Genomic DNA, 12,825 nt, shown 5'->3' with positions numbered 1-12,825 from the left:
CCACGCGCAGCACGCCTAATGTTGCGCTCATCGGGCTGTTTCTTATTTTTATGAAGATGGAGAGAGGGTGGCGATCTCATCACCGCGGCCGTCGCAGCCATATCAGCCACCACGGCCACCAGGGCCGGGGGACCCATTCGAGGTGGCGACCACGGTCACCCAGGCCACAAGGACAGGGGCCGGGGCCATCACGACGAGATCAGGGCAACGCGGACTTCCACATCCTCTGCCGCCGCTGCCGGCGACGGCCACAAGCCACCGTGACAACATGGATGGTGCAGACCGACGGTGGACCGGTCGGCTGGGCATCCCGGCAAGTCTGGGAAGAACAACCACGCCCAGAACGCGGGGAGGCGCACGTCATCGTCCCCGAGCCTTTCAGGGGACTGACATTGGAGGACCGCCACCCCAACGATCCAGCGGCGCAATACACCGCAGAGGAACGGAGGCTCCTCTGTCCGCTGTGCGGAGTCCCGGAGCTCGCCCGAGAATCACACCAAGCGGGGCTCCTACACGTGACCCGGGAAGCTGCCGACCGCGCTGCGAGGCTCCAGAACCACGACGAGCTGCAGAGGGCCATCGACGTCGTACGAAGGCAACGTCCTCAACTTCTGAGGTCAAACGACCAGGACGAGCACGTCATCGACATGCCTGACTTTTGAGGGGGGGATTGTGTGGACGCTATAGGGGCGCCACTGTGTGTAAAGAGCGCGGGGGGCGTTACCCCCTGTGAAAGAACGCATAAAAGCAGCAGCGGGGACGCCGACCAGGGGAGAGAGAAGCGGGGCCTGGAGCGAAAGGTACACGCTGCGGCGGTGTCGACCAACGACCTTGTTAATACTAACTTCATGTTTACAATTTACTAATAAATGTAGCTTCACGTTTTCCGAAATCCTGGCTCCGTGTTGTTCCGCCGGGTTGGGCACGCAGCAAGGCAACTTTCCCACAGGGGTTAAGGAGAGAAAAAGCGTAAGATACAGCACAGTATGTTTCCCCTGGCTTTGGCCGCCTTCCGGTCGTTTTAGGGCCGCCTTTCCACCACCCTCCGTTACATCTTCGGCCTCCCCGGAGCTAGTCTTTGGCCTCCCTCTGTCCACCTTTGGGCCAGGTGGTGGTGCTCACCTTGGACCTGGAGATGAAGAGGAAGCAGCCAGCCAGCAGCAGCCCCTGCAGGGTGGCCTGGGTGTCGCTGAACTTGATGCCGTCCAGGTAGAGCACGCTCTGGCTGTACGCCAGCACCAGGGCGTTCAGGGCCAGAATCTTGAACATCTGCAGGGTCGTCACCAAGGTGCAGCGGCCCTGCTTGATCACGTGGCAGACTGCGCACATGGGAGGCATCCACATTACGGGACGGGCATCGAGAAGGAGAGAACCGTTCATACTACTAGAGAACACGAGCTTGAACGGCACGTTTAGCGTCCTGCGCTACCCGCGCGTCGGAAGGGGTCCCAATGTGGCAACGAAGGAAGTTCCAGAAATAAAAAAGAAAGCAAATTAGACATTCTTTCTTAGACAGCATAAGGTTCGTCTGTCTTTGAGGTACGGTGACACTGCTTTACGCCGTAAGTGAGACGTTCAGTCGACGCAGTACGGTGAAACGCGGGTCGAACCAACGTCGAGGGGCCTCAAGAAAGAGTTTGCTCGAGCAAAAGTTTGGTCGGATTCTGTAGGTTGGCCTTTAAGTGAAAGTTCACTCGACCGAATGCGCCGAACCCAATGGGGTTAGGCGAGGGGACTCTCTAATTTTGTTCCGCCCGAGTTTGTTTGAGTGGTATTTTGCCGTACTACTGACAGCCTGGGGCCTTCAACGTGTGTCCCGCAGCAGTGATGCGCGACAGCATGCCGGTATGATGCGTGTCTGGACTGAAACGAGAAGGGTGGGGATTGAACCCGGGATCCTCGATTCTGCAAAACTTTTGTGACTAATTTTAAAAAATTCCGAGGACAGCTAAGCATTTCTTATGAGTTGTGAACGCAAACGCATGAATGTTGTTCTTCCGCTCCCTTAGTTCGTCCATGGTGTACTGGCGTGGACGGCTACGTTTCGCTACGGCCGAGGTTGTGGCTGCCGACGATAGAGATGCCTCAGGCGCCGCCATGTTCCTTGGCGCCGAGAGGAGCAGAAGTGGCCGCAGCCCCCAACTCCGCCCCCTCCTCCGGCAATGGCCGACGAGAGAGCAGCGGCCGAGCGCGCGTTCTCGTGAAGCAGCCGCTAATGGCTATCCGGCAATGGCTGACGAGAGAGCAGCGGCCGAGCGCACGCTCTCGTGAAGCGGCCGCTAATGGCTATCTAGGAGCTGTTTCGCTCAGCCAATGGGAGAATCGGCATTTCTTTCGCGTTTTTTCGCGGTTACAGATGCCGTGAAATAGGCATCTGTATGAAATAGGTAGTGCTCTTGCATTAAAAAATTGCCAATAACCACACGAAGTGCGCTGCAATCATGGAGGTAGGAAGGAGAGGAGGCGACAATCTGGCTCCAGCCAGCCAAATAAGAAAATCTCGAGCAGACGGGAAGAGGCCGCAGCCGGTGGGAAAGCCCTGGAGGCCGACCAGAAAAGCTGTTGGCGCCAAGTTAGCCGTCCTTTCCGTTCAATGGTGTCTTTTGATCCTGGTGATCATTTGGGGCGTGTCCCTCGGAGCCGGAAGTCGTCCCTGGCTTCACCTCTGGCGGCATCACGTCGCCTCCAGAAGTTTCCTATCTCCACGGCTGCGACTGACACCGGTAGCTTCTGCGTTGTGAATAGGCACGCTGAAGGAGCTTTGCCTTCAGTCAGTGTGCTGCACAATGTATGCCGTGGGTCCTTTGCTTTCGGTGGAATTGACGTAAAAGACGGGTGAGAGGAGATCTGTGCTTTGGTGGAACGATCGTGCAAGATGCTGCATGCGCTTTCAGGACAGAGGTCGGCCGCGACCGGGCCTGCGGTGGAAGAAGCGAAAGTATGTATGTGAGCTGTTCTTTACAGGCATGGGAAGCACGCGAGAAAGGAACCTGGGTTGCGGGAGTGGGGAGGCGAGGGACTGTGTCCGTACGTCGCGACCAAGCGCTTATTTTGCAACAGGGGTTGCCGGAGGGGTTAGGGGGGGGGGGGTGGCAAGAAAGCGTTCCCCCCGTGATCACATGGGTTTTTCTAAACAGCGGCAGCCTAGAGAGGGAAGGGGGGAAAAGCAAGAGGGAGCCTTGCCGTGTGTGAGAAACGGCGAAGAGAAGGAGAGCAGTGCCCCTCCTGTATAGAGCGGTCTTGAGTTCGTACACGAACATGTTTTGCCGAGATAGAGCATTAACGGCTCCCGCCATTACAAAATAGGGGCGTAAAACCACCGATCAGAACAAGAAGGGTGCACCATTGTGGATTGCAACCCCCATGAGCGCCAAACGACACCAAGATTTGAGTTAGGGGAGCTTCCCGTCCTTACGAGATAAAGTTACTCCCCACTGACAGTTCTAGCAGTACTCAGAAAAGCTATCTTTTAGTATTCCGAAGACACGAGAAGTCTTAAGCAAGATAGAAACATTTATTCGAAGGTCTCTCCGATTTGACGTTTAGCCCAGATCTGCCGACATTGTGGAGAAACGAGAAACTTCTCAAGCCTGCCCAATATGCCTTGCTTGCTCCCCAAAATGGAGGACTGTGTCGAACAGCCGATGCAGGAATATCGAATTCTTCGGCGACTTTGGACTTGGGCCAGCCACTTTTCTTAAGCTGACAGATCTAAGCGACTTTCGGTAAACACTCCCAGTCCCCCATACAACGCACGTGTGCGTGTAATATGCCGCAAGCGCACCCGCATGGGTGCAGACTTTGGGGGCGCCCGAAGGGATGATCTCCTATGGGGTCCATCGCTCCCTTGACCCGATTCCGACACGAGTTGGGCAGTGTCGTGAGTAACGTCGGAACGTTCACGCCGCTCTTGCTGCTTTCTGTCTGCATCCCTGCGTCGGCGTATCGGCATTGGAAGCAGTGCTCTGCCAGCTCTGCATCCTCTAACCTCCGTCACCCGTTTACTCCGTTTCCCAGTTTGCCGTTTGCCCCGGTGGAGAAGGGGGAGGGATTGCGAGGGTCTCCATGCAGACTTGCGTGCTTTCGGCACCGCGACCTTTGTAATCAGCGTGATCCGCCGCCGATACACTTTGAATAATCCGATTAAAAATGTGTGCATTTTGGTCAGGACAAAGTTGAACTTCGATAAAAGCGATAATTAAAAAAAAGTTATTTCATTATAATGAGGGATTACTGAACTATCAGAAGTTGCATGCAATCGTCGGGTTATTAAACACTGTCCACTGCCAAGCTAAAAAAAAATAAACTCGAGACACCTCCTATTACACTTTGAGTCACCCTGTGTGGAGTGTAGAAATTACCGCCCTAGATCAGGGTGTCGAACCGGAACCGAACCGAACCGAAAACCGGAACCGAACCGTTATTTTTAGCCAAACCGGAACTGAACCGAACCGAAATCTTCGCCTCCATCTTGGAACTGAACCGGAACCGAACCGAAAAAAAATATTACGGTAACCGGTTCAAAACGGTTCAAGGTAATTTATTTTTTTATTTTTGTTAGTATCACAAAATGAAAATATGGGAATAAAAATGGTTAGCAGTATTTCTATCTATTGATCAAATTGTCATATACAGAATTGCAACATATGGTAAATTGTGGGTTTTCGTGGCGCTTTTGTATTGGCACTATGATTAACCATGTGTCACGTTGTCACGTGACGTCATGGTGTAAATACATGTTGTCAAGTAATGTCACGTGACCTCGTGACGTCAAGTGACTCACCGCGTCAACTCGATTTAATTTGAGGAAGTCACTAGATGTATTAGCCTTGTTGACAGCCTGACGTAACATGACATCACGATTTTGCACCAAGAGTCACGTGACACCGTGACATAAGCGATTTTCATAACACCTAGTCGAGTGCTCGGGTTCTTGACAGTCAGCATCGTCAAACATTCGGGTAACGGCTCATGTCAATTAAATATGTTAATAGCCCAACTCTAAGAATATCTGAAGCTCAGCCCAAGCTTTTGCTTTCCAAACCCTAGCCGCCTAGGGCATGATTATGATGAACACTGACGGTATAGAATTAGCGTCAGATCACGTGGCCGCTTGTTCGAATTGCGAGTTGAGGAGGGGATCGACAGCTGTCTCTTTCCTTTATTTTTTCTGCATCTGCTATTGCGCGGAGGAGAAAACTAATGGATGTTTTCGCAAGCTATCAACGCCAGTGGTTACTTCTTAACAGTATTTATTGATAGTACAAAACATGTTGAGAGACCAATTGTACATCATTGAGGCACCCAAACATTTTTTGGTTGTTGCTGAACTGCATCCGAAAGATGTCCCCGAGAATAGAAGTATTGAAATGACTAAGCGCGACTTATTAATATGACGTTACATATAACTACATGTGTGTATGAAAGAAATACCTAAAAAAAAAGATTTTAGCGACCTCAGAGGGACAGCGAACGTTGGCAGTCGCTGTAAGCCTCACACGAGCATCGTTCTCAAGTTATTGCCCAAGTTTCGACCCCCTCTGTATTTTGCTTAAGAAGCTCCCCCTGGTGAGATTCGGGTCATGATCCCTACCGAAACGCTGCTTACGTGTCATGTAACGAGCTTCTAGTAGTGGCATGTAAACAAAATAACGCCCACGCTGCTTTTATTGACAAAATACATGGGAAATGGAATCCCAGTGTGCTTTCGTTAGCTTTAATCTCCAGTTCTGGCAAAAAGGTCACGCGCAGCAGCAGCAACACCCCCCCCCCCCCCCCCCCTCCCCCCCCCGGAGAGCTTCTCAGCCTGCCCCCACCCCCTGAAAATTGAAAAGTCTACGCCGCTGAACGCGATAGCCTTAACGGGCCTCGTTTGCATCGCATTCTCATTTGCCACGAAAGCGTGCCTCGCGTGGCCTAGTCAAAAGCGTCTGATTCGCAAGCGAAGGGTCGCGGGTTCGAATCTCGCCTAAAATTCTTAAGGGGAGACACTGCCCAGAAAAAAAAATTTCTACAAAAAAAAGTTGATTTTCAAAAATGACATATTTACATCCACCAACATCTAGAGGGTATTCCCAAAAAGTTTAATTAATTTTCACTGCATAGTTAAGTTTTTGTAAATTATTTTCTGTCCACCAAAGCTAAAGAAAAGGCAGGGTTTGGAGCACTTTGAATGCATTTTTCTCCGTTCCACTTTTTGGTATAAATTCCATTTTAGTCAATCTATCATTTGATAATGGCAAAACAAGGAAGGCTCATTCGTCCCTTTTCCTGACTGAAATTTAATAAGGAATGCGGCTATGGAAGTTTTTTGTCACTTTATGGATGTCTTTTATAAAAAATGTTGATATTTTGTCGAAGACACAGAAGACCAAAAAGTTGACCAATTTTGCAGAAGAAAAGATTTATAGAAATGAATTACTTTTTAGAAAAAACGTTCCATAGCCGCACCCTCTAGGCATTCTGCTACATATCTAGCAAATAAAAATTTTGAATATCGTGATAGTTTTTTGACGATAGATTAACTAAACAATGTAGGCGTGTTGCTGATAGAAGCTACTCTAATTTCCTTCTTATTTAACCGACAGATCTGAAATTTTGTTATACACCCTCTAGCATGACCACCAGCCTGCCCTGTAAATTTTATTAATTTTAAGACAAGGGTTCAAAAGTTGACCCCCCTAGGGGGTGTGTCCCCTTAATTCTAAAGGAATTACTTTAAAAAGTTAAATCATTTGAGACATATGTCGATCTTTAATTCGCATCACATGTCATGTTTTAATCACTCTCATTCCACGCGTGATGTCACGTTTCAGATGAGCATTGTGGATTGTTTGAAATTATTGCGCGAGGGCATGTAACTCTGATGTCATCACCCTATCGCCCAATCAAGATTTTCTAGTCACGCCACCGACATTGGGTTTTCTGCGACGTGAGCTCGTTAACGCTTTCGCGTTAAAGTCATCAATTAGCAGAGGTGATGCTCATTTGCAAATTAAATTGACCGGCATCTTGTCAAGAACAAAACTCAACAGCCAGGCTATGTCAGCTTCTCCTGTATAAGAAAATGTTCACTTGGACAAGCGCTATTTTGGGCCAGATTCGATCTGAGTACGAAGGTGCGTATATATTAGAGTGAGCAATTGCGATTACTCCTTGCTCCATGATTAGTCGCATGCATGCGGTACTGAGGGTAAACAATGTTTCGTTAGAACAACAAGCATTTTGATTGCCGCTCGGTGTTTCTATAAAAAATAGTCTGAAAGGAATTATTCTAAAACTTTTGTGACATTTTGAAAATTCCATTGCATTTAGCTCAGTTGTGTCGTCATCTTATACATATATATTGTGAAGCGTATTTCGTAAACAATTTCGCGTAATATATATGGCCACAAGGTGCTCATTTTATAATTATATGTGATGTATTTAATTCCTTGGTTCAAAGACACAATCACGATTTCACTTTTAATACTGCGACACAAAGTTGTACCAATCACAGGTATTTTAGGCGATTTAGCACAATTCGCGACAATATTTTATACCATGAAAATAAATCAGCTTGAACTTTAGAATTTTACTTAAAACACGAAGAAAGGACAAGAAAACACAGAATAGTTCTAAATTTCAAGCTGATCTATTTACAGGTATGCACCAACAAGCTCAACTCTTTACTCTTGTACTTAAACATTTTGATTCAGATAAAATATAGGTTACTGGTAAACAAAGGGATGTCGAGTCGTATGAACACGACATGATGTGCGTTAATGTGGATTTGCTTCTACTCTTGCATCAAAATTAAATAACTGCATTTTATATTTTTGGTACCTAAACACAAAAGCAAATTGCACGGACGATCGAAGAAACTATATAGTTAGATGTTTCACGGCGTAAATAGTGTATATGGCCGGAACAACGTGAAAATATAGTCTCAATTTAGCGGTTCAAACCGGTTCGAACCGGTTTGAACCGTTATTTTTTGCTCCTTGGAACTGAACCGGAACCGAACCAAAAGTTGTGAACCCGAACCGGAACCGAACCGATAAAAATTTCGGTTCGACACTCTGCCCTAGATAAACGCAAGGAGAGCAGGGAAAGAGGAAGACTCACTGCACTGTATGGACGAGAGCTTGGACGTGAAGGGAGCTGCAATGCTGGCGTCTCCAAGCTTCACAACCTGGGCCTGGTCTTGCTCCTCAAGCTCCTTCAGAAGCTTCTGCAACTGTTTCTGTATAGAGACACCACGGGTCAGGCCACGCTGCGGGAACTCCGCGAATCTACGAGGTATCCCGCCAAAGCCTAGGTTACTTTAGAGTCCAGAGAGTAATCGCACAGCTAGCGGTACATGATTACCTACACTAGAAGTCGCCATAAACTGCTACAAATCTGTCCACTAGGATGTATATAGAATCTGCTATATGCTAGATGAAAAATGCTTTTTATGAAAAAATTTTTGCCATACTGTTCTTTAATTTCAAGCATCAAAATAAGCAGAGTATGTGGTAAACAGCGACTGTTCTTTGTAGAAGCTATTTGTACTCGACCCCATTTGAGATTGTTTTCATAAGCATAACCTACATGTATCTGGAAAATGCCTTTGAGAAACGAAAACAAGGAAAAACTATACAAGAAGACTCAAGCAGCAATATCTGACAAGAAAGCCCTAGTGAGAATTCAAAGATGAAAAGCACATGCTTACAAGGATTGGTTCGTCTAGAATGCTCGTTTCCAGTACGCCTGAAAATATTTTATGCCGCAGAGTGGACCACAAAAAAAAAAAAACAACCGCATCTCCACGTGGCGAATGATGTTGATTGGGGCGAAGCTCTGGTGGTGCTTGTCTGCGTAGACGCTGAGCCGCAGCATGCCGAGCCTTTCGTTTGCTTTCATCCATGTCACGCTGCGGTTAAATGCTCAAATGCGTATAGAACCACGTTCCATACCATACATTCTCTTTCTGACATGGATGAAAACGAACAAAAGGCTTGGCATGCTGTGGCTCACCGTCTACGCGGCCAAGCACCACCAGAGCTTCGCCCCAATCAACATCATTCACCACGTGGAGATGCGGTTGTTTTTTTTTTTTTTTTCCCTACACGAGCACGGGAGCGCGTGAGCTCACGAACAGGAGCACGTGCACCCGACGGCGGATGGACATACGGACATGGCTAGTCCCTAAGGAGCTTCGCCCCTAAAAGGCAACTACCTAAATCTAGCAAGCTGAAATTCGTCTACAATGTCCGGTATTTAACGGGCACAATTTTAGTAGACCTTAGGTTAGAGGTGGTACGAGTTTGTACCAGTCAAATAATTACCCCTCTACAGCGAAGACACGGGTGAGTGTAGTTCGGTTGTCTGACTAACCAACAGGGTGCCTAGCAAATTATTATTTTGAAATTCCCCGACTTTTCCAGGTTTTCCCTGACTATTTCAGATAAATTCCCTGACCACTGTAGAGGCGGGTAAATATGTAAGACCATTATAACAGGAGGCATTGAGCACTGAGCACTGTGAGGATCATTTGCATGGGCTTAATCCAACTTGCATATTCCGAAAATATTCGGGTTTGTCCAGTTCGGATTAAATGAGCACTTTCTTGCCGCCGACATCGTCAGTGAAGAGGCCACTTCCGGAAACACGGTGAAAACACGACGCTCAAGCACACACATCAATAACCGAATGGCAACATAGCCGCCAGATGCACACTTTCGGATACTTTTGGCTATTTAAGGCATGTATTGGATCGGGGTCTGCGGCTTTCCAATTAGTTACTAAATCTGGCAGCTCTAACTGGATCTAGCCAAGTATTGTGCTCTCAATCCAATCCAATCCAATTGTTGGACTGGATTTGTTGGCTGTTCTCTTTGCATCATAAAGCACACTCTACATCGGGTGAGCAGAGCCCACGCTCCACTCTAAGCAGAATGTATTGCCTATTTTGCTGCCCCCAAGTCCTCAAGTCTTTGCTCAGGGCACTCAATGGTGTTTCCAGCTCATTTTCCCTGACTGGGCTTGCCTTTTGACAATATCCCTAACAATTCCCTGATTTTTCCTGGTAATTAAAATTTCCCTGACAATTCCCGGTTTTCCCGGTTGCTAGACCCCCTGAACCTACCGCTTTGTCCTAAAAACATTTTTCGCACAAAGGAGAAAAAAGAAAAAGAATGATGTTCCGAGGAACAGAGGGTTGTCACAATGCCCCGGGTGTTAACCAAATATGTGGCAGCCAACATGGAGCCATCCGCGGCAAAGACGCAGTGCGTGACACCTCGCAGATGTGGAATCGGCAGAGCCCCAATAAGCTCCGAGCAGACGAGAAGACCGGAGGGACGTGGATGCGACAAGAGCACACGTTCAACAGTCGCTCGCAACATTCTGGCAAGGTGTGAGGAGCTGAATCAAGACAAACAACCAATGACAAATTGCAAAGAGTAATGGCTGACCCGCATGTAAGCAATTTAGCGAGCGACAAGACGAGCGACGGCGACAGCGACGAGAGTCAGCAGTGAGCGACGGATATTGCTCACTGTCACTCGGTTTTCGAATTTCTAAAGAACGTCGCTCATCGCCACAATCACTTGTTCCCGTCGCTCTCATGCGGTTTGCCTTGTCGCGTGACTGACCGAGCAAGAGCGAAGCAGGTCGCCGTCGCTCATCTTGTCTCTTCCCGAATCGGTTACATGCGGTTTATACTTAGCCGGAGGGAACGGAGCTTTCTCAGACAAGCAGGAATTGAGGTGTCATATCAGGGGTTGGAAACACGGTGCCTGGAACACGTCTGATCAGTGCGTGTAGCGCCCAATACCGCCCACGTGTCGAAAGTGGACCTGAAGCGGCGAGAGATCACTTCGCAGGAGGCGATGTGTCGAACCGTCAAACGCAGCGATCTACCGACGAACGTGAGCATATCTGCTGTCGCGGCGGGCAACGACGCGACGCAAGTGCGACGCAGTCGGGCGGAAATTGAGGGACCAGGAACTAGGACACAGTAAACGCGTCGTTTGAAGACGGGTTCCGGTCACAGTGGTCGGAAATGTGGCTCCCGAAATGCGTCTCAAACTCGTACGATTATATCACGACATCCTTGAACATGGCCTCTCGATTTCCGTCCAGCAACGTAATGGAAGTGTCACGCCGTCGTACACCGCGATCCCGGCGGCATCACAGCGGCGGAGGTGGCGCCCGTTCCGCCGCACGCCGCCTTCCGGTTCGACGGCTCACAAAAGTTCCGGCGGCCGGAAGTCCGGACGCAACTACGACGGTGACACTCGAACCCATCCGCCTTTTACGGCGACGGTTGTTGGTGGGGACACCCCCCCCAACGGGCAAATTGCACAGGTGTCTTTTTTGCGGAAACTCCTGGTGGCAACGGCGCCAACGGCGGTCACACGATCGCTCCCGGCCACCGCACCCGAAGCCCCGCAGTGCACGTGCCACCGCCTCCGAATTCGTAGGAAAACGAAAATTCTCTTCGTCTAGCCGGATTCGAACCGGCGACCACTAGATGACGGCGATCGTTTCCACTGGAGCCAACTGCTCTTACAACAAAGCTATCGATCGCAAACATTTTAGTGAATGAAAGGTGGTCTACATTCCGTTTCTGTCGTCCTTCGACGACGTTGGCGCCGAGGTGATGACGGCATTGAGGAGGCCCGTCGTAGACAAGGTACAGACGAGGAACGGGGGCGGAATCAAGAGCATAAGCCATAATGGCACGAAAATACTCAAAATGATGCCCGGAAGGTGACCCGGAAACGACGACGTCACTGTGATGACGGCGAATTACGCGAGCACCGAGCTGCCGTTGCCACGACCCACATTACGTGACAGCGTAAATGCCCTCAGATTTGTTTCCACGGCACCTTTACGGCTGACCGCGACAACCGCAACAACCGACGACCCAATCGCCTGCTCCCGCGACGTGATTCGTTGCCCCAACGGAATCGTTTTCGACGCATGGGCGGCGTAGAACGCTAAGCACACCGGTTAAGGGGAGACACTGCTCTTTGAGGCAAAATTTTACTAAAAGAACACATTTTTAAAAATGTGTCTTTTGAAGTTTGGCAAGCACTTATCACCTTGTCCTGAAGGGTTTTCGTTAAACAAGTCTCTCTTATCTTGAAGTATGTCTTGGAAACAAATTAAAAGGGGTCTGTGGATTTTTTTAAATATTATTTCTGAGCGAACTATTTACACCCTTTACTATTTTACGAAGCCATATCTCCACTTGCCCATATCTGATTTTCGTATCTTTTTCTTTCTCTGCTAGCTGTATGCGTGACATATACAATAAGGGGTACGAATATATAAAATAGGCTGTCAGACCTTCTTAGGCGCCTTTTAGGCGTCCTGCAAAAAAATTATTTTGAAACTGGAAAGTTCAAAAGTATCATAAAAAGTTTATAAATCATCCTAGAGCTTTCATTTATACGTTATTGGATTCCACATACCACTTAGTTCACTGCCATATGTTTATTTTCTTATTTCAGTACAGCTGAACCTCGATGTAACGAAGTCGGTAAAATTCGCAATTTACTTCGTTAAATTGAAATTTCGCTAAATCAAAATTTGGCTATAGCATGCGGAAAAAAAAAATTCCGAAACATTTTACGGGTATGAAAACTCACCGAAAATGACATTTATTTAGGGGCAAAGTAGTCCGCGAGCGCCCAGAGCGCTTGCACGGCATCTTGCTGCCCATGCGACGCCGTGTACCTCCTCAGTATGTCCATTGCGTCGAGCACTTCCCGCGTGCTCGTGATCTCGGCAGTTTCTTCAGGATGGCGTCCAAAACGTTTGCTTTCTCATCCAAAGAAAGAACTTTACGTT

General features: G+C 48.4%; 1 protein-coding gene across 2 annotated transcripts in view; it reads right to left on the bottom strand.

The window, feature by feature from the left end:
* The window catches only part of LOC8031038 (endoplasmic reticulum transmembrane helix translocase), a 105,496-nt gene that overhangs the window by 21,572 nt on the left and 71,099 nt on the right, over positions 1-12,825 (bottom strand). For both annotated transcript variants that reach the window (XM_040210932.2, XM_042292648.1), the window contains exons 20-21: positions 8,107-8,224; positions 1,123-1,319 (exon numbers count right to left, since the gene is read on the bottom strand). In XM_040210932.2, the coding sequence (XP_040066866.1) occupies positions 1,123-1,319; positions 8,107-8,224 (315 nt within the window). The remainder of the gene's footprint in view (positions 1-1,122; positions 1,320-8,106; positions 8,225-12,825) is intronic.

Source organism: Ixodes scapularis, unplaced genomic scaffold, assembly GCF_016920785.2.
Source record: "Ixodes scapularis isolate PalLabHiFi unplaced genomic scaffold, ASM1692078v2 PGA_scaffold3__209_contigs__length_174095766, whole genome shotgun sequence".
In the NCBI taxonomy this organism is placed as follows: Eukaryota; Metazoa; Arthropoda; class Arachnida; order Ixodida; family Ixodidae; genus Ixodes; species Ixodes scapularis.
Note: the sequence above shows the minus strand (reverse complement) of the source record. Positions and strands in the feature narration are given on the sequence as shown.